The sequence below is a fragment of the Amia ocellicauda genome, chromosome 1 (genome assembly GCF_036373705.1).
Source record: "Amia ocellicauda isolate fAmiCal2 chromosome 1, fAmiCal2.hap1, whole genome shotgun sequence".
NCBI classification, from domain to species: domain Eukaryota; kingdom Metazoa; phylum Chordata; class Actinopteri; order Amiiformes; family Amiidae; genus Amia; species Amia ocellicauda.
Window position 1 is genome coordinate 25944790 of NC_089850.1, and position 24497 is coordinate 25969286.

The following is a 24497-nucleotide window of genomic DNA, read 5'->3' on the forward strand; positions in this document are numbered from 1 at the left end:
CAGCCTTCGCTCCCCACGTGCATCAATGAGCCTTGGCCGCCCATGACCCTGTCACCGGTTCACCGCTTTTCCATCCTTGGACCACTTTTGATAGGTACTGACCACTGCAGACCGGGAACACCCCACAAGAGCTGCAGTTTTGGAGATGCTCTGACCCAGTCGTCTAGCCATCACAATTAGGCCCTTGTCAAAGTCGCTCAGATCCTTACGCTGCCCATTTTTCCTGCTTCTAACACATCAACTTTGAGGACAAAATGTTCACTTGCTGCCTAATATATCCCAGGCTACAGACACTTCCTGGATCAGGCCGGAAACACGAGTGGCTTATTTCCTGTTTTCACAGCTCTGTCATTAATATTAGTGGAAGTTGCATTGGCACTTAACCTGTTTGTCACTTGATTGATCTTTTAACTTCAGAAAATCATTAAAATATCTCAGAATGCACGCAGACAAACTCCATGTGCTGAACGATATCCCACCAGCATTAGAAATAACGAGTTCACTGAGGAAACTCATGAACAAGTAAGTTGTATTTGTATTTGCTTTACTAGTTGCTGGGTGGCATTGAAGAGAAAATTACCTAGTATACATTTTGTTTATTTATAGTGTGTACATGTTTTTGCTTTGCTAATTGCTTTCACAACGGGATGGGTTTCTTTGCACTAATAATGATGAATTACATAAGCACTTAAAAAGTATTACTAAAAACCATGTGGTTTGGTATGTACCTGGATTAGGAGTTTTGTACTTTGGTCAGTGGGTGGCATTGTTTCCAGGACTGTCATTATTTCTGTACAGATTACTAGATGGAGTCACACTACAGCTATTATTTATGTATTAATTGTATTTATTAATTGGCAGATGCTGTTATCCAGGGCGACTTACAGTTTACACATTAAGCAATGTATGCATTACAAAGGTGCAGCAATACATTGCATACACAATATAAATGAAGCATTACAGAAGTGCAGTAGTAAAATCAAAACAAAATTACAATAAGAATACATACAAGTGCAGACAATATTACAGTTAAGTCCTGGGTATGTGCTAGAGGGAGGGGTATAGGATAAATCACAACAAATCAATAGAAAATGTATATGTAAGCAGGAATATAATTACATACTACAGCTTACACAGTAATGATTCACTCGCCAGTGTAGTGAAATGTTGGTAGGTAATGTTTCTGTGCTGTTGCTTCAGCTCCCTCTGCTGTGAGAAAATAGTACTGGTGTATGGTGTTACTACTGTGTACTGCCAGTTTAGACTCAATACTGAGTGAGAATGAGATCACATTTTAGTTTTTATAAACTAAAACAGTTTCCAATATTCAGAAAGCTCTTTTGGAAATCGGTCTACTTAGTAATATTGGAGATTCTAAGACAAATCTGGAAAAATAGCATATTTCCTAGCAATTTCAGCTTCCTATGAACCAGAAGGCTATTATGATTTCCTCCAAGCAACAGTTACCAAGCAGTCTTCACCCACTCCAGCTGCAACTTTGTTATAAAAAATACACCCTGGGGAGTGATTTGGGTCATTTGAAGAGCAATGAGACATGCAAATGGCGTTAAGTGATTCCTACTTTAAAATAATGATACAGGTTCAGTCTCAAACAAAATTAAGTGATTTTTTTTTTTTAATAGTAATGAAAATGTATGACTTTCAGTTGCATCATATAAGTGGTCTGTCTGGCACTGTATGCATATATCTTTTTCTGCAGGTTAAAGGGAACATACATGACTAATGATGGGAAAGGAGTTGATTACTCAGCTTTACGAGGGAGTGTGATGTTCCAGACATATCTCTTGTTAACCCAGCAGCTCAGAACTGTAGATTTGAACACACTCGCTGAAGATGAAAAAAAAGCCTTCTTCCTCAGTATCTTTTAAACAACGTATTTTAAGGAATTATTTATTTTTTGTGCCCTAACCTGTTGAAGTTTCTTTCTCATAGAGTTCCTTTGCAGGTATATCCTTTCCATTGCTTTTCTTTTGAACATTTTCAGTATGTCGATATTAGGTTAGATAACTTTTTTGTTTGAATCAAACAGTGTCGTAATGCAAACAACACCTTGTTGGTTTAAAAGCAATAGCAGTCAGTTGATTTATTTTGTGCCTCATTAATTGTTCAGCACTGCTACACTGCTTGTACTCAAATATATGTAGGTAAACTTTTTAAAATGCATTTATTCTCAAGACCAGCATGTGACAGTAGGTCTGTTGTAGCTGCAGGCACATGTTGTTCTAATAAATAACACCACCTCTGGCACAGTAATCAGTAGCCTATTATTGCTTAGTTACTCCAACATGCAATTCACAACAGCCTCTGTGGACCCAAAATAGGCTGGTTCTGTCTCAAGGAGCACAAACAGCAACTAAATGAGTGTCTTTGTCATGTCTTGGAAACTATTATTTGGTCTTCGCAAATGCAATTATTCAAAATGATTTATATTGTAATAGCTTTACTTTAAACTGTATATCTGAAGAACCAACAACACATTTCAGCCCTTTAGTCAGTGGCAAGTGCATAAAATAGCCTTATAAGGACTTGAGACTGATCACACACACACACAGAGGGCAGTGTTGCCAGAAATCATAATGAAATAGTAGCCCAAAATCAATACAATTCTAGCACCAAACCAACACAATATTTTATTTTATGACAATCCCAAAGTAAATCAATATATGTGACGTTTCCACGCTCCATTACATTTACATAAATAATGAATCCCACTCTTCATTCATGTAAAGCATCTTGTATTGAAACTATTTACCCATAATTGTATTAAAAATAAATAAATCAGAAACCCAGATAAAGCATTTTGTGAAGACTATACCGACTTAATTATAGAGCGCGAGGTAGGTCTTGATCACGCAATTGATTTAGTCACACGCTGCATTCTCATAAATCAAGCAAAGCAATTGAGCCATGCATACACAGAAATCTTTCAGATAAGATCATTACTTACCTTAGCTGCATAGAATCTGAGATTGGCAGATTGTGAGACCTTTAGCAACACTAATGATAACAACAATGAGAAGTGTTTCTGCCCTTTTGGCATTTTAAAAAATACATCCTTTGGAATTAATTCACAATACACATCACATTAACACTTGCACAATATAGAAAACAAGTACAGTGGGGGAATAAAGTATTTGATCCCCTGCTGATTTTGTACGTTTGCCCACTGACAAAGAAATGATCAGTCTATAATTTTAATGGTAGGTGTATTTTAACAGTGAGAGACGGAATAACAACAAAAAAATCCAGAAAAACGCATTTCAAAAAAGTTATAAATTGATTTGCATGTTAATGAGGGAAATAAGTATTTGATCCCCTATCAATCAGCAAGATTTCTGGCTCCCAGGTGTCTTTTATACAGGTAACGAGCTGAGATTAGGAACACTCTCTTCCATTTGCGAATAATCGCACCAACTGTTGTCACCTTCTCACCAAGCTGCTTGGCGATGGTCTTGTAGCCCATTCCAGCCTTGTGTAGGTCTACAATCTTGTCCCTGACATCCTTGGACAGCTCTTTGGTCTTGGCCATGGTGGAGAGTTTGGAATCTGATTGATTGATTGCTTCTGTGGACAGGTGTCTTTTATACAGGTAACGAGCTGAGATTAGGAGAGTCCCTTTAAGAGAGTGCTCCTAATCTCAGCTCGTTACCTGTATAAAAGAGACCTGGGAGCCAGAAATCTTGCTGATTGATAGGGGATCAAATACTTATTTCCCTCATTAACATGCAAATCAATTTATAACTTTTTTGAAATGCATTTTTCTGGATATTTTTGTTGTTATTCTGTCTCTTACTGTTAAAATACACCTACCATTAAAATTATAGACTGATCATTTCTTTGTCAGTGGGCAAACGTACAAAATCAGCAGGGGATCAAGTACTTTTTTCCCTCACTGTAGCCCAAATGTAGGTACCCATCCAAAGCTCTTTTTCACACAATGAGGGGAGAGGGAGAGAGGCTGTGACAAGCTCCTACTAACAAGGCCAGGGTGGCATGACAAAGGTTCACACACAGGTATTTATATTGTCTGCCACTCCTCCTATAGTCAGCAGTGTCCAGCTAAAGATGAGAGAGGTCACTCCCAGCATGCCCTGCATCCTTCTGGAACCATTATAATGTAATGAACATCCTTTTAAAATGTGTTTTTTGGAATAGTTCAGTTACATGAGAAGTCACAGTGCGTGTCTGAGACCTGCAGTGTAGGCTTTCCCTTTGTCTGATGAACATGGTGCCGTCATTATTCTCAGCAATTGTATAAGCATATAATCTATTAAAAGTTTACATTTATTTATTTTCAAAAAGTTTGTTAATTTCTTTGAGTGCCCATCTGGAAATTCTGGATTGTTAGTGATTATTGTGAAAGTATGAATCAAAAAGCCTTAACTCTCCCCACAGATGTATACAACGCACTTACCATTCATGCCATAGCTCTTTCTGACACAATACCTCAGTCAGTGTTAGACTTGGGCAACTTTTGGGAGACCGCTACATACAACATAGGAGGATATGGCCTGTCATTGGATGACATCGAACATGGGATCCTGAGACGTAGGTGCCTCTAACTGTGTAGTAGCAATATGTGTATATTGTAATACAGATTGATACTGAAAATGAACTTCTTTACAACATCCTCTGGAGAATAAAGAGCATTATTTTAAGTATTGTTGGGCCAACATTCTATCTAATAATTAAAGCTACATTAAATAATATTGAAATTGTAATGCATGATCAAAGCTTCCAAAACATATACAGCTCTGGAAAAAATTAAGAGACCACTGCAAAAATATAAGTTTCTCTGGTTTTACTATTTATAGGTATGTGTTTGGGTAAAATTAACATTTTTGTTTTATTCTATAAACTACTGACAACATTTCTCCCAAATTCCAAATACAAATATTGTCATTTAGAACATTTATTTGCAGAAAATGACAACTGGTCAAAATTACAAAAAAGATGCAGTGTTGTCAGACCTCGAATAATGCAAAGAAAATAAGTTAATATTCATTTTTAAACAACACAATACTAATGTTTTAACTTAAGAAGAGTTCAGAAATCAATATTTGGTGGAATAACCCTGATTTTCAATCACAGCTCTCATGCGTCTTGGCATGCTCTCCACCAGTCTTTCACATTGATGTTGGGTGACTTTATGCCACTCCTGGCACAAAAATTCAAGCAGCTCGGCTTTGTTTGGTGGCTTGTGACCATTCATCTTCCTCTTAATCACATTCCAGAGGTTTTCAATGGGGTTCAGGCCTGGAGATGGCATGGCATGACAGGGTCTTGATCTGTTGGTCCTCCATCCACACCTTGATTGACCTGGCTGTGTGGCATGGAGCATTGTCCTGCTGGAAAAACCAATCCTCAGAGTTGGGGAACATTGTCAGAGCAGAAGGAAGCAAGTTTTCTTCCAGGACCACCTTGTATGTGGCTTGATTCATGCGTCCTTCACAAAGACAACTTTGCCCGATTCCAGCCATGCTGAAGCACCCCCAGATCATCACCGATCCTCCACCAAATTTCACAGTGGGTGCGAGACACTGTGGCTTGTAGGCCTCTCCAGGTCTCCGTCTAACCATTAGATGACCAGGTGTTGGGCAAAGCTGAAAATTGGACTCATCAGAGAAGATGACCTTACTCCAGTTCTCTACGGTCAAATCCTTATGGTCTTTTGCAACCCTCAGCCTGGCTCTTATTTGCTTCTCATTGATGAAGGGCTTTTTTCTAGCTTTGCATGACTTCAGCCCTGCCCCTAGGAGCCTGTTTCGAACCGTCCTCGCCGTGCACTTCACCCCAGCTGCGGTGTGCCATTCTTTTTGTAGGTCACTTGATGTCATCCTACGGTTGTTGAGTGACATTCGATTGAGTTGGCGGTCATCCCGGTCAGTGGAGAGTAGTTTTCGCCCTCTGCCGGTCTGTAGCTTCATTGTCCCCAATGTCTGCAGCTTGACCTTGTTCTTATGAACCACCGTCTTCGAAATTGTATGCATGGAAGCAACCCAACGCTCACTGTATCCCTTTGCCAATAAAGCCAGAATTTAACCCTTCTTTTCCTCACTCAAAATTTTCCTTTTCAACTCTTTTGGCATGTACAATAGTTCTTTTTTGATTACAATTATTTTTGAGGTACTACTAGCACTGTTTTTGCCATCCAGGGTTTTTTATACTTTTCCTCGTTAAATATGATTTGGTTCAGGTGATCATCAAATCAGTAGGTTTGTGATGAACCTGTGTTGGACTGGAATGGAACAGCTGCCACACATGTAGAGATGCTGATTTAAGAAAAAATTGTAGTGGTCTCTTAATTTTTTCCAGAACTGTATATCTAATAGGTGAGCATGCTTGACACAACTGTCTTTGATACAGTGCAGACATTATGAATAAAATGCATTCAAAAACCTACCAACAGGGAAAATGATTAAATAAAAAATAAAAAATACTATAAGCGTTCTATATATTCACTGTGGATATGCCTATGTATGCATCACTTGTAATTATTTTACAGTTGGTGAACATGCTTTGTTCACATTTTGGCATTTTGGATTTTAGACCACTTTGAAGTTGTTGTCTAACAACAGGAGGATCTGTGAGAGCATTTGCAGAAGTATTTTCAGGATTTAATTCTACAGTGGTTACATGTGTGGATGATAATTTAATCAACTGAATTTTATAATACAGTATATTATTTTAAACAAATTAATGTAAATGAAATAGTCCATTAGGGTTTAATCTTCCTAATTAAAATTACTAGGTGCCAGAAGTAATCTAAAATGAGAAAAATTAATTGTTATGTGAAAATATATATGCAAAGGAAAAAAGGGACTCCACCGGCAGTATATGCTTATTAAGCTCCTTCACAAATTGATTGTGGCAGTTATCCATTTTGTCTGGATTTGGGTTAAAAGGCAATGCTACACATCCAGTTAAGAAGAAGATCCAGTTTTCTCCAGATGATCCTCGAGTCGAGCTTGTGATCAAACACCCAGATCCCAGGATTCACTTTGCACTTGTTTGTGGGGGAAAGGTACACAGCATTTTTACAAGCATGCTTCTTACTCTTTTTGAGGTTGTCTAAATTCTCCTTCTTTCTTAGTATGTCTGTCCATATGTATGTAACATAATTGTGTACATGACCTGTAATGGATACATTTCTGTGGGAAGAGTGTACAAACTCCCAGTGGCAGGGGACTGATGTTGTAGGTCTGATGCTTGCTAAGGGCTGTGTGGAATGGGAGTTTGAAGGTGTATCTGTGCCGTTGGTTAAAATCAGGAGTTTGACACCATACACCACACATACCAAATGGCTGATCTTTAACAGCTCAGGATCTTTACATGCTGCACCAGATTATATAATAGAGAATCACCTGCCCTTCTAACAACACAACTGTTTCCTTCTTGGAGGGTTCATAGGGTAAATACTGACCAGATCTAATGACATAATTCTTCAGAATTGAGTCTAGGTGATATTTCCTATTCCTTATCTTTGTAGAGTGTCTGACCATCTACGATTACAGATCCTTTAATGAGTGTGCAGGCATGTTTCTTGACTTTTCCAAAGGGTTTAAAAAGTTTGACAAACAACAGGCTATTTTAATGTTGGGGTTTAGTCAACTGTATAATCGGTCATAATGCAGAAACATTAGGTTGAAAACAGATTATGGTGCCACTGCATTGCTTTCTGGATTTCTTTCAATTAGACAGTACTATCCCAATGCAGTGCAGTCAGATTGAGGCTTATAGGTGATGCAAGGGATTTGAGTGATAAATCCTAGCATTATGGGTCGTCACTTTATGTCTTCAGTGGCATGTTAATTGGAGAGGCCTGCCTAACATTGTGATTACATGTAGTGACCGATACAAATTTTAAAGCCATTTGCTTACGCAGAATCTTGAGTAACCAGCAGCTCGTATTGTTCAAGAATACCCCAGACAATCGTTTGGACACACATTTGGCTCTGCGGGGCCTGAAACACTGCCAGCATTCACATATTCATCACACTTCTGTCTGATAACTACCATGAAAGCTGATCCCTAGTTCAGACGAATAGCTGCTGATCAGCGTCAGTTGTGTCATTTATTTACCATATGGACTTATGTTGCTTACTGAGAATTCTGATAATATATGGTGCATTGGTACATTTTTAGCACCCTTTTTTAACTTCAATAGTAAATTTGATTTGCATGCAATGATTTAGTTATGAGTTTCATTTGGTCACATTCATTTTTTTTAATACTTTGTTAAATGACTTTTAATTACATGATGCAGTTTAAACAAAAATTCTAAACTGTAAGGAAAACCTGTTTGCTGTTATTGGATTGTATCAGCCAGGACCAAGAAATTAATTTCTCCTGAATGTTAATTTGGATGCAGCCTTTCGGAAGAAAATTTCAGCTGTCCTGAAGCAGTACTATAAAAATAGGACATTTTAATAAAATAATGTTGTATATACATATATAATATAATAAAAATGTGTTGTTTATTTATTTTATTCAGTAACAAAATAACTGCTTCTGGGTGAGGTTGCTCAAAACACAGGAATTCCTACTATGTTTTATGTGAACTCCCTCTGCTGTGCCAAAATATGTCACATTCTTCAGCCATCTGTGCTTAACAGAGCAGTCAAATCCATTTAGGATCATCAGTTTTACTCTGTTTAAAAGCTGGTTTAACCAGTCCGGTTTCTAATTCAGTGTTCACTGATTAGCATCATTTAGTAAATTCAGATTGTTTGATAGTCAATATTTATTTATTGCAAGTTGGATATCTGCCTGTTTCTGGGCGGGTCATGTTAAATGTAATGTCTGAACAGTGGTTTACAGACCAGAAATCACCCTTGGTAAAAGGGTAATTTTGGTGCTACAGATGTTGACAAGATTTGATAGCAATACCAACATGTGCTGTTAATGTAGAGACATTTTCCCCAAAATAACTGACTGATAATTAATATAACTGATCTTTTCCCCCCAAAGTCCTGTCCTGCAATTAGTGTCTATAGTGCTGAGAATTTAGATGAAGCCTTGAAGACAGCGGCTAAAAGCTACTGTCAGCAGGAAGTTAATGTGGATAAAGAAAAAAAACAGGTACAGCATACATCCGTCATACTGAAAAACAGATTTACTTGCTATCTCAGATAATATACACTCACCTAAAGGATTATTAGGAACACCTGTTCAATTTCTCATTAATGCAATTATCTAACCAACCAATCACATGGCAGTTGCTTCAATGCATTTAGGGGTGTGGTCCTGGTCAAGACAATCTCCTGAACTCCAAACTGAATGTCTGAATGCGAAAGAAAGGTGATTTAAGCAATTTTGAGCGTGGCATGGTTGTTGGTGCCAGACGGGCCGGTCTGAGTATTTCACAATCTGCTCAGTTACTGGGATTTTCACGCACAACCATTTCTAGGGTTTACAAAGACTGGTGTGAAAAGGGAAAAACATCCAGTATGCGGCAGTCCTGTGGGCGAAAATGCCTCGTTGATGCTAGAGGTCAGAGGAGAATGGGCCGACTGATTCAAGCTGATAGAAGAGCAACTTTGACTGAAATAAGCACTCGTTACAACCGAGGTATGCAGCAAAGCATTTGTGAAGCCACAACACGTACAACCTTGAGGCAGATGGGCTACAACAGCAGAAGACCCCACCGGGTACCACTCATCTCCACTACAAATAGGAAAAAGAGGCTACAATTTGCACAAGCTCACTAAAATTGGACAGTTGAAGACTGGAAAAATGTTGCCTGGTCTGATGAGTCTCGATTTCTGTTGAGACATTCAGATGGTAGAGTCAGAATTTGGCGTAAACAGAATGAGAACATGGATCCATCATGCCTTGTTACCACTGTGCAGGCTGGTGGTGGTGGTGTAATGGTGTGGGGGATGTTTTCTTGGCACACTTTAGGCCCCTTAGTGCCAATTGGGCATCGTTTAAATGCCACGGCCTACCTGAGCATTGTTTCTGACCATGTCCATCCCTTTATGACCACCATGTACCCATCCTCTGATGGCTACTTCCAGCAGGATAATGCACCATGTCACAAAGGTCGAATCATTTCAAATTGGTTTCTTGAACATGACAATGAGTTCACTGTACTAAACTGGCCCCCACAGTCACCAGATCTCAACCCAATAGAGCATCTTTGGGATGTGGTGGAACGGGAGCTTCGTGCCCTGGATGTGCATCCCACAAATCTCCATCAACTGCAAGATGCTATCCTATCAATATGGGCCAACATTTCTAAAGAATGCTTTCAGCACCTTGTTGAATCAATGCCACGTAGAATTAAGGCAGTTCTGAAGGCGAAAGGGGGTCAAACACAGTATTAGTATGGTGTTCCTAATAATTCTTTAGGTGAGTGTATGTATATATATATATATATATATATATATATATATATATATATATAATGTAGTATGTAGTACCTGACCAAGAATGCTTTAACATGATTTGTTTCTGATAAATGGAGAGTTGAACATCTTTGTACACTTACTTGTACTATATAATCAGTTTAGATAAGCTATGACAGTAAAATGGCAATGAAATTTCAAAGAAAACCTACATGTCTTTTTCACTTTTCAGTTTGATATTCTCTGTTAATTCAGCAACATATAAGATCAAGGCAGAAGGTTTAAGAATGTTGGTGTTATTTGTTGATCAAATGTTATTTGTGCAGATTAAAATCTCAGGTTTTCTTTATCATACAATTCATTTGTTTCATAATTTATTTCAGGTCACAATGTCTAAGATGTTTCAGTGGTATATTTCAGACTTTGCACACACACCACAAGACTTAGTGAGGTGAGTAAGAATACATAACATCTTTAGAAAAGGTGCAATTTGGAGTATATAGATATATAGACTTCACTACAGTAAAGGCCACACTCTTTGTGCCATGCTATGCAAACACCTGTTTTTTCTAATTAGGAATAAAAGACCCAAAGAAAGTTGTCACTTTCATAATGCTAATCTGAGTTAAAAGTCAATTTAAAGGTAAATTTTTATTTCATTCCAGTGGGAGCTTGATTTTTCATGTTTTAAAAAATGTATTGTAAATTTCACACGTTAAAATGTAATAAATATGGGCCTAAGTATTTTTCAAAGAAGGCATGTTTGAATGTGCTATCATAATGAAATGTATGCTCAATTACAGAAGATGATGTCAGCTGCCTCTTTTGGAGAGAGGACATTATTACCTAGTGCATTGGTTCAATATGACATGACTAGGCAATTTCAGCGGTTTCTTGTGAGATCTGAGCTGACTTAATAAGCACTTGTTTTCTGCCGTCTAAAATCCCTAAGCAGGGTAAGATTATATCCAGTCTTAATGACAAAAAAGGACATGGGTATACATGAAAAAATGTAATTCTCTACAGAAATGTACCTTTGTTTACAGTGAAATGACAAAAGTCTTCCCCTTCCTGCTTAAATTGTACAAAATAAGAAATGTGCAGTGTAATAAAGCTTGTGCTCTTTTATTAAATGTAAAATAAATATAGAATCGCAATGTTAAGACACAATACTCTATATTTAAAAAAACTAAGATTCAAAACTAAATGTCCCGTTTTCCTCTTCTGTTATTGTGTGCAAATGTTCCTTCTTTAAATTTGGGATATGTTTTTGGCATGTGTCCTGTGCCAGTTTTACAGATTTCTTCTCTAACATCCATATCTTCTCTCAGATCCATGCATAACATTGCAAAAGGATTCATAATAATAATTATGTTAAACTAATCATCACCGTCATCTAATCTGCATGTATTTGCTCTCAACTCTAAGGTGGGTGCTTCCCTATCTCGGCTCAGATCAGCAGGACGCTGCTTCTGTTCTGGTCAGTGATCCCTCCCTTCAGGTCATCTATTCAGACTACAACTGGCAGCTGAACAAGATCTAACATCTGATGACTGAGATTGTCTTTGTCTTTGGTTTCTCTTCTGCGTACAGATTACCTAAAGGAGAAGTTGGATTTAATACAGTAGTTTGTTTTTCTTATAGTTAATATTGGTTATCATTTAACATGTTCAAAATACATGGTGTGTCAATAGATACATGACGTGATTCATAACATTGATGCCTTTTCAACTTGGATAGCTTTTATGGTCCTTAAAGTTCCTGAGCTATTGTAACTATGTAACATGAATGTACATTAACTGTTTCATCTAGTAAACGAATTTTCCAAATCCTAATCACCAATTTACCTTTCTTAGAACATTGCACACAGCAAGGCTTTTAAAACACAAGAGTTTCTGACTAATCGTCTACCATAAAAATCGTCTGTCCCTAAAGAATCCGCATCCTCAGTATGGTTTTGCTGATTGTTCCATATGAACAAAGTTGATGTGTGAAGACATTTTTCCTATTCTCACAGCTGAAAAACCTTGTACTTCATTTATAAGTAATTAAGAGAACAACTGAAAAACATGAAGGATATTGAATACCGTACCCAATCAATTCTCTTCACACAGAGAGTTGTCAATCTCGAACAAACTCCCCAGCGATGTGGTTGAAGCTGAACATTTGGGAACATTTAAAAATAGACTGGATAGGATCCTTGTATCACTTAGTTATTAATGGACACCAAACAAGCACGATGGGTGGAATGGCCTCCTCTCATTTGTTAACTTCATGTTCACCAGCTTGTTAAAATCACCGGATCTAAATGTAAAGCATTTTATTGTTGTTTTTAGTACGTCAGAATGAATCAGCCATTGAATTGTGAGTAAAAGTGTTAAGTGAAAAACACACTGAAACCAAAGATGTTTGTAAAGTTTATTTTCTCTTTACGTGTTTGGTATTCAATTGTTTAGTTCTTTCAACTAAATAGTCTAAAGACCAGACTATTATTATCTGTTGTATACCGTTTAAGTTTACATTTATCTTACACTATAAACATGCTACATGTGTCAATTTTTGAAACGATGAAAGTGACTCTTAACAGTGCATGCTTAACAATTTCTACAGCACAGGGTGGGCAGACAAAGCAAGGACTGATATTCAGGGTCATGTTTAAAATAATTCAATGTCATTGGATACTTTTTCACAACACCATAATTCTTTATCATTTTTATAAAAAGCATCACAATCAAAATAACTGGGTCCTGCCCAGAAAAGAGGACTGTGTTGATAGGAGCCATTAGGTATTTTGCAGTTGGTGTAAACATAAAATAGCTAAAGAACACTGGAGATTCCTCTTTGTATCCATGGTCATATTGACTGCATTATATATAAAGAGTATCTTGCACCTTGACAGACAGGAAAATCAAAACAAGGCACTGATAACATTTTAAAACTTGACTCAAAACCTGTATTGTGATACCAACACTGTGCTCCAAAAGGTGTCTCATGTTTTATGTAACAATTTTATGTTGCAATCTGGGAGTAAAATGTCTGCCTCAGCCAACCATGATTCCATTAGGCAGAATAATTTCAGGAGGAATATCTACACACTGAGGCCAGTTTCCCTCTCACTCAGGGGTTTTCTTCTCTGTAGAAGAAAATATTGCCAATATTGGCAGCTTGGCAAGAATAGGACTCAAGCCAGCAGAGTCCAGAATTAATGGCTTTTCTGACGCTTAGTACAGTATTGTAAATATGCACGCATATTAGGTGTGTCAGAGACCATTTGTATATCGTTTAGACCATAGTAGATAAAACATTTACAGCATTAACACATTTTAAAAAGCATTCAAACATCAAAACATTTTTCTTCTTCTGTACAATACACTGTTTTCAGGTTTTCTGAATCGTATTAAAATATTTGTTTGTGTTTTAGTATGCATGGCACCACTGAACCTGAACATTACTGTAAGTTATATTTTATGATAAATGGGTTGAAATCCTGAAGCCAGTTTACATGATACCCTTAGATGACAGTATTGGCATTTTTCTGCTTCTGTCAAATTATTTAAACAGTTTAGCAGATGGATTTGTAATTTTGTACTAGGCCAATATTAGTATGTTTCACTCTCAGAGTACATATGTGATTGTATGTTATTGTCCACCTTTTTATCTAATGAAGCAGTCTTACCCAATAGCTGTAAAAATAACACCATAACTTGGTGTGACTACTGTTAAAACAAAATATCAACACACAGAAAAACATTTTACATTTAATTGTGATGACTTTGTGCTATGGCATTTTACCATTTAAATAGGTTTATAGTTCTACATGATTTAGACATTCAATATTTAGTGACAGTGATTTCCCAAAACATAAAAAAAATGTATATATTTTGTTTGTTAAGGGGCATTAAAGTGCAAAATTGGAGAAACCGCTAATATAAGAAAATGTTATTTTCTCTCTATATATACATACATATGTATTGCTGCCACGTGGAGAATTTTGTATTTTTAGGGCATATTGCTGCCACAGAATTATTTTTTTTGGGGGGGGGGGGAGCATGTTGCCGTGGGAAAAAAAATGTGTAGTTCTTATGGGTAATCTCGAGATGTGACAGAACTTGATAGAAAGGATAGAAACTTAATAAACTATAACTTATGTGACACTTTCTAACATGACTCCTTCAGGATCCAGTGTGTGAAGGTGTCTGATGGTGGCTTGAGTTTCCACAAAGCCCTGTTGAATGCGTTTAAGGTGCATCATTTTATACCCATGCAGCTTCCCGTGTTTACCCATTTCTGCCATCACAAACAATGCTACTTCAAGTAAAGCGGACATGAATTTGCAACAATACAAGAGTTTTTCTTTTAAAATCCTTCTGAACTTTCTCATGCTGAGTACAGTTCCGTTTACGGGGCTCAAAACATTGTAATATTTCTTTATGCTTAAGAACAGGAGTGAAGAAAAAGTCTGACACACCTGCCATTCCTGTTTAACTAGTGAACAGGGCTCATATGCTAAATGAGCATATTACAAGTGACGTAACCCCTCATTAAAAAATCAGTGCTAAGCCTCCTGTGTTGGCAGTCTCTGTCTTTTGGCGTAGTGGGCTTAACTCTCTACTGGGTGGCGCTGCTGTGGAACGCAGTTCAAATTCTGAGCAGGGAGCTCAAACCGCAACTAGCACTGTGTCTGGTACATGATTCTAAGTAGTATATTTTGTGGCAGCATTTTCTTTTTGTTTTATGAAAACACAACACAATGAAATTTAACAGACGCGTTTTTAGAACGACTTGCCAGATCAATGTAGTTTAAGTTCCTATCATTCCTGTCATATCATGAGATTACGCATAAGAACTACAAATGGTCTCAGAGTAAAACACCTTTTTTTCATGGAAACAACAAAAAAATTACAAAAAAAAATCTGTAGCAGTGGCCCTCAAAATGTTATTTTTCTTTCTCTCTGTGTTTGCAGCAATACCTTTCCATACTACCACATATAAACAGAAGAAACCCCCCCCACCCCCCAAAAAAATACTACGTGTGTGTATATAAATTGAACATGGACATTATGTGCTTACTCCCAATTATGAGCTTTCTAGATTAAATTCACCACATATTAACCTTGGTTATACAGTAAATGAATTCCATAATTTAACTTTAAATAAGGCACTAAAGCTAATTACTGTAACAACACCATAGTGGCACTTCTGCAAGCAGCTACATTTTGCCTTTTCTTATAGGCAGAATATTATGTAACAAAAAGGGACTAAGAGGTTGGAAATTTATCAAAAATGTTTGTAAAATAAAAAAGCCAAAAATTTAAAATAATGCTTCCTCCATCCAATGTCCAGTTTGTTTTTTGAATCAATCAGTAAATTATATATCAAGTTGTTTTCTTTAGTTTAATTATGTGAGAAGACTGTTTCAAATTCCAAAATATCAAGTTATTGTTACAGTTTGGTTCTGATAACCTTGAGACAAGTTTTGAAACAATGTTCTCTGCTATATCTTTATCACAGGAGCAATGAAACGGAAGTGTTTTATTCTGAGCAAATACAATTCTGTACCCTGAACAATAGCCATAGGAAAAAACTAAAACTATTTATGCCAAAGGTAGTATTGGATGACACAAGCAGTGAACAGCACTAGCTGAACTACAGCTCTTGCCTATGTAACAGTTCTAAAGTGGCTACTAAAAATACTCAAAGCTTGATGTTTATGTGCTGCTATTGTTTAAGGAGTCCTATAGTATAGAAACAACAAAACAAAACGACACCATCTGTGCAAAGGATCAAGGAACGTAATCAGCCTTTGGAATGCACTGCTATAACGTTTAGTAGGAAAACATGGTAAAGAATGATCTGAAGTGTAGTTGAGACATTTTTATCCTGTATTAGTCTTTCACAATGATCAATGACTGTCAGTGTACTGTTTCTAGAAACAAAGCAAACAGTTATTGGGCTACATATAAAAATATTTCATACAAGTGTAACTACTAATCTTTGTCTAAGCAGATATTGACTATCATTTGGACAATGTTCTTCAGTTAGATGTATATAGCATAAAGTAAAAAGTATCAACCCACAGCAGCAATAGTTGGCTTGAGAACCAATTTTGCAGGTACTTAACTGGAGTGCAGGTCTATGGAAAAATTAAAAAAAGCTTTGATACACTTGTATGGTTGGGATTTAAAGCTGTATGTTGACACTTATACATCATTCCTTTTTCAAGAATCAATGATTAAGTAGGGCATTAACCAACAAATACATTGAACAGAGGAATAGTAGCTCTAAGTTGAACAATCATCTCCACTGATTTTAACACTTTAACTGACCATTGATTGGTTTCTTTCCCTCGCTACGTTAAACACTTACAAAGATTTAACATGTATTTGGATGCCTTGTTTTAGATGATGGAATTGTTTGCAAAATTCAAACTGGACTTCAAAATTGATCTATTTTGTGGAGGACACACACCCCCACAACCACACCCACTAAACACATCTATGCTTAAGCATCACAAAAGAGAAAAGGTAACATTTTTTTTTTACGTGAGACGAGATTTGGCCCATGTTGCACTAAGTGGCAAAATGCATGTGTGCAAATTTCCACTAAAACCTCAAAGACCTTGATCTGTGGTGGTAACACTTTTCACTGTCCCCATTTTCTGAAATATTTTTACAACTGTGTAAATCATCACACTCCCTAAATCCTTGATTGTACCCAACTACACTTGCACAGGACATTACTAACAGATAACCTAGCATCCACAGTAAACATCTGATCATGCCATAATAATTTGGCTCAATTATTAAAACAACATGGCATTAAAAAAATCAGAAACAAACAATGATTATATGAAACATAGCATATATGACATTTTAAAGATAAAGGCTACTGATGAAAAATGTAATCTACCTTCAATATATACAATGTACAATTTCACTTTCTTACTGAATGGTGATTAAACAGTTAATCCCGATTCTTGAATCCTGACGGTTACAGAGTCAGTAAAAATATATTTTTGACCAATACAAACAGCACATTAATTGACTAACCTGATTCATGTAGAATTTGATTTGTTTTAAGTTAATAAAATACAATTGCAATAATTTACCTGAGAACTTCTAGAACGTAGAGATTATATATACTGATCAGCCATAACATTATAACCACCTGCCTAATATTGTGTAGGTCCCAAAAGAAGCCCTGACCCATCGTGGCATGGACTCCACTAGACCTCTGAAGGTGTGCTGTGGTATCCGGCACCAAGACATTAGCAGCAGATCCTTTAAGTCCTGTAAGTTGTGAGGTGGGGCCTCCACAGATCGGACTTGTTTGTCCAGCACATCCCACAGATGCTCGATTGGATTGAGATCTGGGGAATTTGGAGGCCAAGTCAACACCTTGAACTCGTGATTTATCAGACCAGGCCACCTTCTTCCATTGCTCCATGGTCCAGTTCTGATGCTCACGTGCCCATTGTAGGCGCTTTCGGCAGTGGACAGGGGTCAGCATGGGCACCCTGACTGGTCTGCGGCTACGCAGCCCCATACGCAACAAACTGCGATGCACTGTGTGTTCTGACACCTTTCTATTAGAACCAGCATTGACTTTTTCAGCAATTTCAGCTACAGTAGCTCGTCTGTTGGATCAGACCACACGAGACAGCCTTCGCTCCCCACGTGCATCAGTGAGCCTTGGTCGCCCATGACCCTGTCGCCGGTTCACCGCTTTTCCTTCCTTGGACCACTTTTGATAGGTACTGACCACTGCAGACCGGGAACACCCCACAAGAGCTGCAGTTTTGGAGATGCTCTGACCCAGTCGTCTAGCCATCACAATTAGGCCCTTGTCAAAGTCGCTCAGATCCTTACGCTGCCCATTTTTCCTGCTTCTAACACATCAACTTTGAGGACAAAATGTTCACTTGCTGCCTAATATATCCCACCCACTGACAGGTGCCATGATAACGAGATTATCAGTGTAATTCACTTCACCTGTCAGTGGTCAGAATGTTATGGCTGATCGGTGTATTTGTAACAGCATTGTTTATCTTTTTTGTTTTTGTTTATAGAATAACATTTTTATTTCCTATGTTTGTTGCTTTGCATCTAATGCTTAGAAGTGTATCATATTTGCAGTGTTGTGACAATTGCATATTTAAGATTTGTTGCCAAACAAACAAACAAAAATAATAAATATCATACACCACCATGTCACAGAAGAAAAAAAAAAAGTTAAATTGGCAAAGGTTCACATTCCTTTATGAAAGTTCTGAATACCTGCTGCTGTTGTTTAGAAAAGGGGGGCAGTAATCCAATGTCCACCAGAGAACAAAAACATTGAGAGAGAATTCATAGTATTCACATGTGCAAGTTTGCCTGTTGGTTATAAACAAGAGATTACATAGAAGTGTGGACTCTACAAGAACTGGCTGTGTCCAAATATAAACAGGGAAGTACTAAAACAAACAACTGACATGGCCCTTTCACTTGTAAACACTACTGAGCTGTAGTTCACTGAAGTGAGCGGCCAGGTTGCCTGCGGCGCTCCTGGTAGCCCATGTGCTGGGGGAATATTTGGTACATACTATTGCTCATTGTTCTACAGCTTCCAGGTGTCCTATTAAGGCCTTCTTCGTCAGCAGAGCCATCTTCCAGTACCCTGTGACCTTTTTCTCTGCTTTTTACAAATGTAATAGATAGGAAAGGCAATAATTCCTAGAATAAAGATTAGAAAAACAAAAAATCAGACTGTACATGTGACATTTTGACAGATGCGTTACACATACACACAAATGCTTTTTATTAACCCAGATATAATTTAAAGTAATCCGGTACTTTTGCAATTTACAGATTAGTTTCCATTCCTGAGATGTAAAATTAAAGTGAGTGACATCTTTATAGTGTCCAGCCCCCTTCCCTGTTCAAAGAGTTGTTTGCGTTCCTCATGAGTTACTGAATACAATAATGAAGCGAACATGGATATGGTCTGATATAATTTGGTACAAATGGGAAACAGTATTAACAGAGCTCAGCTAATGATTAAATATGATTTGCACTCAATCAATTAATTGTTCTTTAAAATATGGCTTTAAATACACACATAAGTAAGATAGTCACCAGGTAGAACCATATAAGTACTGACTGACACTGAACTTTCTTTAAATTCCATTTCTACTGTATAGAAACAATGAAATGGCAAATATAACTCCTGGCTATTCTGAATTCAGGCTAGTTAAAAAATAACCTATTATAATCCATAAACACAATAACATGCAAAGTTGCCTGCCTACTCATGAGGTAGTGGAACCTGTTTTAGTGGCAAAAAATACAACCAGGCTCAACTAATTGCGGGGGGAAAAAAACCTGAACGAATCTACGATTGGTGTGTTTTTGAAGTGAAAGGACATACAATTCTGATTAGCATGTATTTTTTCTTCCTTTTAAAATAGTATACACATGAAAAACAATCAATTTATTTGTATGAGCAGTAGTCACAGCATGCAAGCAAGCTTATATGCATTGCAGTTTAGTTCCATTTTCTTATGTATAAAATAATTAGTGTTATTAATATTATATTATTATATTAGTGAACCCCCACATCATTTATTTTACAGTCAAAACATTAAAATACAAATAATATTGGTATACACCAGATGTTCTGTGAGGGGGTGTCACACTGAAATTATATTAGGAATACATGTTTTTCAAGCTCATTAAGCCTGAATTTAAATCGCTAAGAATTGAATAGTGGCTGCAAGCTATTTTGATAGTGGTCACAAAATGCCTGGGTAAAGTGCAAAATGCCACTAAAGTCTCCATTTGTGCTGATTTCACAACAATTTTTTAATGCAAAACAGCAGCTTATTGGTAGCTATTCAATTAGTTTTATCTGGCACCAACCCCCTAATACTTATTTCTTCACAAAATCTATACAATACTATCAATAGTTAATGACAAGATCTAATAATAGATTAGTTTTTCATCTGGCAGTCTCAGGTCTGGCAGGGAGTCAGAAAACATAAGAACACCCAGACTATCTAAAATATTTGACTGACCTTTAACTCTCACTTCTAGGTACATAAAAGTAAAATTTTAACACACTTACCTATTACAAGTGCTATGGCTCCAAACACCACCACCAGCACTATAACCAGAGGAGCAACAAGGATTTTACTTACTGGAAAAAACAAAACACAAAAAAGAAACAATTTAGAACATTTCTCTTAAGATTTTTTTGGTTGTTGTTTCAAACACAAAGTTCTGAGTAATGCATTCATGCAGCTGAGCTCCTTAACCACAAAGATACCAAGCATCCTGGATCCTGAACTCATGTCTAGGCAAGTCATCCTGGTTTCAATCACTTCACCTTGTGATTGTCTGCCAAGACTATACATTCTTTCTTCTTACAAATACACATATATACATATTATAAAATGTCCCTCCCAAATGTTGCCAGTTATCTTTATTGTCTCTACTTTGTATGTTTACATCAGATACATTTACAGGAACCACTGAAATACATCTAATTTAGAAGTGGCTTTTTATGTAATTGTGAATAATTTTTTAATGCATTTGTGGTTTTCATCTCATTTTCATGTAATTTTACACTTGTGGCCACTTAACAGATTACTATTATCTATTAATTTCACACTGCATTAGCAATAATGTACAATATCTGTAAAAGTAAGCCTGTGAGAAAGGCCAGACCACTGCCACGAGCAGCACAGGAAATTGGAAGCCTGTAGTTCCAACAAGAGACCTGTAATTTAAACTCATCCTCCTTTCACTGGACTAACAAGTGAACAACTGTTGTAAAACACGACATGCTCTACTGCTTAGGGGAAGCATATGGTGTAAATATTTAATATCGAAGTGATGCAAAATTGCAATAGCAACATCAGATTATCTTAAGGCAGAATGCAGATTTAAACAAGATGCGGACAAAAGGATGAAAGGACCAAATAATGTGGTTAACAGCATAAGAACGGCATCATATTTTAGATGCAGTTCTCTCTGTCTTCCCGTTAATAAATGTTGGTGAATCTTTCGTTGGGTTCTCAGACCTTCAAAGGTTCTCTCATATGCCGTGTGATATTCAAAGCGTTTTTATTGTTGTCTTGTTTTATTTTGTGTAAAACCAGGAGACAATACTTCAGCCCACATAAGATGTCAGTCATGGAAAAATCAGAAATCAAGAAATTCTACATAAAGCATACTGCAATGTATGTTTCAGCAATAAAAAAATCTCAAAGTAACCTATATGATAATTATATTTTTATTATGAAGGGAAATTACCCCTGCTCAACCACTTAATTGTAATGAAATTGACCCTACCTAAGTGTTGTAAATTGAAGCTTTAAGGGAAATTGTCTCCACAATCATCAGATTTTTGATTGTTTGTTAAATGTTCCTAAGATCCAATAAAGATGGAATGAAGCTATACAGTGACAATTGGTTTGTCACGGAGCTTGACCAGCATAATTTAACTATCTGGCATAACAGTAATTATTAAACTACTACTAATAAGAATAAGAATAATAGAGGCATGTACATTTATTTGTAATAATCTAATAACCCGCATATATTAAACTGAATCTAAAATCAAAGTTAGTTTCTCTTTAATTAATTCAAATCATTTTGGAGTGCCAAGTAAAATTTAACTAAACTCTGAGGGTTGTTGTGTTGACTGTTCTTTTTGTTCTTCTTGTTATTTATTACATTCATTATTTGAGTGCTTGGATGAGGTGCTACTGATTAGTAACAGCATTTATGTGTTTACAATATGAAGCATCAAATATGTGCATAGAAACAGTCTGTGCTTATGTTTAATTAATAAAACCTGCTTAAATATGTTTTTCAACTAATCATTAATAATCAACTTATAATGATTACCTGTGCAAAGTAGAAAAATCGATATATTAAATTACAATTATGTCACTGGTGAATTCTGCAAACTAGCACTTTCGAAGGTTGGTTCATTTCTGCTTCTGAACGTTCGATGGTAAAAATGTACCCTTTGTTACAGCCCTAGCAAGTGTAGGAGTACTCAAGCTTTAATCTTCAGCACCTGGCCAATACACAGTCAAGATAAATGTTTTGGTATAGATACTATAATCTAAAATACTGAAAGCATTTATATTCTGTAAGAGCATTCTATAGCAGCAAGGTCCCATTGCAAACAAGGATGAAATAAACCTGATTTTGTCACCTGGAAGCTTCAGGCTTGATATGGACTGGAGTGAGACACTAATTAAATAAACAATAGCCCAACAATAGTCTCTATAGCCCAAAAAGAATACAACTCCAAAGTATATATATGGTCTAGCAGTATTTAACATCTCTGCTAGTCCAGGTATTTCTGCTGTGTCTATTAGGCCTACTTATTCAGTGCAGTTCTACTGGCCTTCACTTCCATTCACTTCAACAGCTCTCTACACAGGGCCATATCTCCACATCCTCTGCAAGCCCTGCCCATCACTGCAAATAAAATTAATTCTAGATTTTTCTTTACATTTTCCATTATTGAAAACTACCAAAGTACACATATACACCACATTATATACATATGTATACCATGTTCTGAATGGTGCATTTTTCATGGTTCATCTTGTGCATTTTACAATAACAGGCCATTGAAACCATCAGATGTCAGCCTCCATCCAATATCCTATTTTCCATATTAATTCACACAGGGCAAAACTGGATATTTGTTTACGTTCAAATATTTTAAAGAACATACCTGCACTATGTATCTGTATATAATTAATTTATACTATATTTAAGGGTGGTACTAGATTAAATCAAGAAATAAATCTATTGCACACTGCACTGTTGGTTTGTATGAGTCGTTCTTTTTCATCTATGGTTTCATTTCCCCTTTTAATTTCCCCTTTTGTCAAGAGACCATCAGTGAAAAGTATCAAACTGAAAAAATATGGTTTTACTGCATATTCAAACACATCATAGGTATTAAAATCTGTATGCTGTCTGTGCCAAATAGATCAAATACTAAATTGAATACATCCAGTAATCCAAGTATTTTGGAGATTTGTGTAAATGCAGCTTAACTGAATCTCAGAAAAGCTAAACTGAAAATTCATATGTACATTATTTTATTTAACAGACTTTAGACTTAAAAATAGGAATTTGTTTAATACTGAAGCAGTGTGCTCCTTCATAATGTCCAACATAAATACAGAAAAAGCCTTTTTTCACAAAATATATAGATGGCCATGGGGAAAAACATATATATATATATATATATATATATATATATATATATATATATATATATATATATATATATATATATATAAAAACTCCCCTGCACACAGCTCTTATACAAACTAAAAATATTTCACCTTCCTTCACATGCACACACATGAGAATGTGAGATGATTAAGCAGGGGCAAGGGGGTGTGGGGGAGGCCTCATTATAGATCCCTTTTGTTGGTAAGTTGTTAAGTCCCTGAAGAGACCTTGCACACTGCCGAGCCAGGTGACTCAGAATTGTTTATCTGTTCATGGGCGAGAACTCAAAATAAACACACTGTACACTTTAACAGAAACTGTGTCCTCCTCTACAAAGCCAGGAAAACACTGACTTTGACTGACTTGTCTAACCACAGGAGTTCACATAGCAAATACTTTTGAAGGTTAGGCAACAACACATTCTATTGATATGATAAATGGCTGGTTAGTGGATGAAACTCAAAGCACTTGGAAACACTTTTACGCTGCTATAATCTCTAGCATTCATTTAATGTTATGGGGGGGGTCCAAACATAGCTATGTGCTATGAGTGAGCTAACACTGTATTCCTATCTGATAAACTACTGTAACAAAATAGAAAAAGACTGTTCATCTGAAACTTCAAACACCAAAACAACACTGCCATAACAGTGAGGTTTGTTTTCGAAATGTGATTTACAGAATTATACTGGAAATGTATTCTTTGGTAATTCTGGTAATTCAGTTTTAATTTGGAGTTATAATCAAATACATGTAGTACTAAAGGATCTGTATGACAGCATTATTTGATTCCTTACTTTTGGTGAGAAAGCATGTCAGTCAGCTATCAAAAACAAAACGCTGTTTCGGAAACGTTTAGTCACGTTTTTCTTAAAGG

At 36.6% G+C, this 24497-nt stretch overlaps 2 protein-coding genes across 2 annotated transcripts in view; one reads left to right on the forward strand and one right to left on the reverse strand.

Moving 5' to 3' along the window:
• The first annotated feature begins 339 nt into the window (after positions 1-339).
• Positions 340-12720, forward strand: LOC136746929 (uncharacterized). The gene is made up of 7 exons (XM_066699813.1): positions 340-522; positions 1721-1878; positions 4417-4569; positions 6927-7045; positions 8992-9102; positions 10754-10821; positions 11799-12720. Exons 1-7 carry the CDS (start codon positions 440-442, stop codon positions 11911-11913), a joined length of 807 nt encoding a protein of 268 aa, XP_066555910.1. The 5' UTR covers positions 340-439; the 3' UTR covers positions 11914-12720.
• Positions 12721-12774: 54 nt separating this feature from the next.
• rnf217 (ring finger protein 217) overlaps positions 12775-24497 on the reverse strand; it is a 32145-nt gene continuing 20422 nt past the window's right edge. Inside the window, exons 5-6 of the mRNA XM_066699799.1 lie at positions 20475-20546; positions 12775-19084 (exon numbers count right to left, since the gene is read on the reverse strand). Of these exons, the coding sequence (XP_066555896.1) occupies positions 19005-19084; positions 20475-20546 (152 nt within the window). The 3' untranslated portion in view covers positions 12775-19004. The remainder of the gene's footprint in view (positions 19085-20474; positions 20547-24497) is intronic.

Bases quoted from the DNA above. Each gene is read 5' to 3' on its own strand.
- LOC136746929 (XM_066699813.1), top strand. From the start codon at position 440: ATGCACGCAGACAAACTCCATGTGCTGAACGATATCCCACCAGCATTA. The intron at 1,879-4,416 runs GTATCTTTTAAA...CTCTCCCCACAG, and splicing joins AAAAAAAGCCTTCTTCCTCA to ATGTATACAACGCACTTACC. The intron at 9,103-10,753 runs GTACAGCATACA...AATTTATTTCAG, and splicing joins TGGATAAAGAAAAAAAACAG to GTCACAATGTCTAAGATGTT.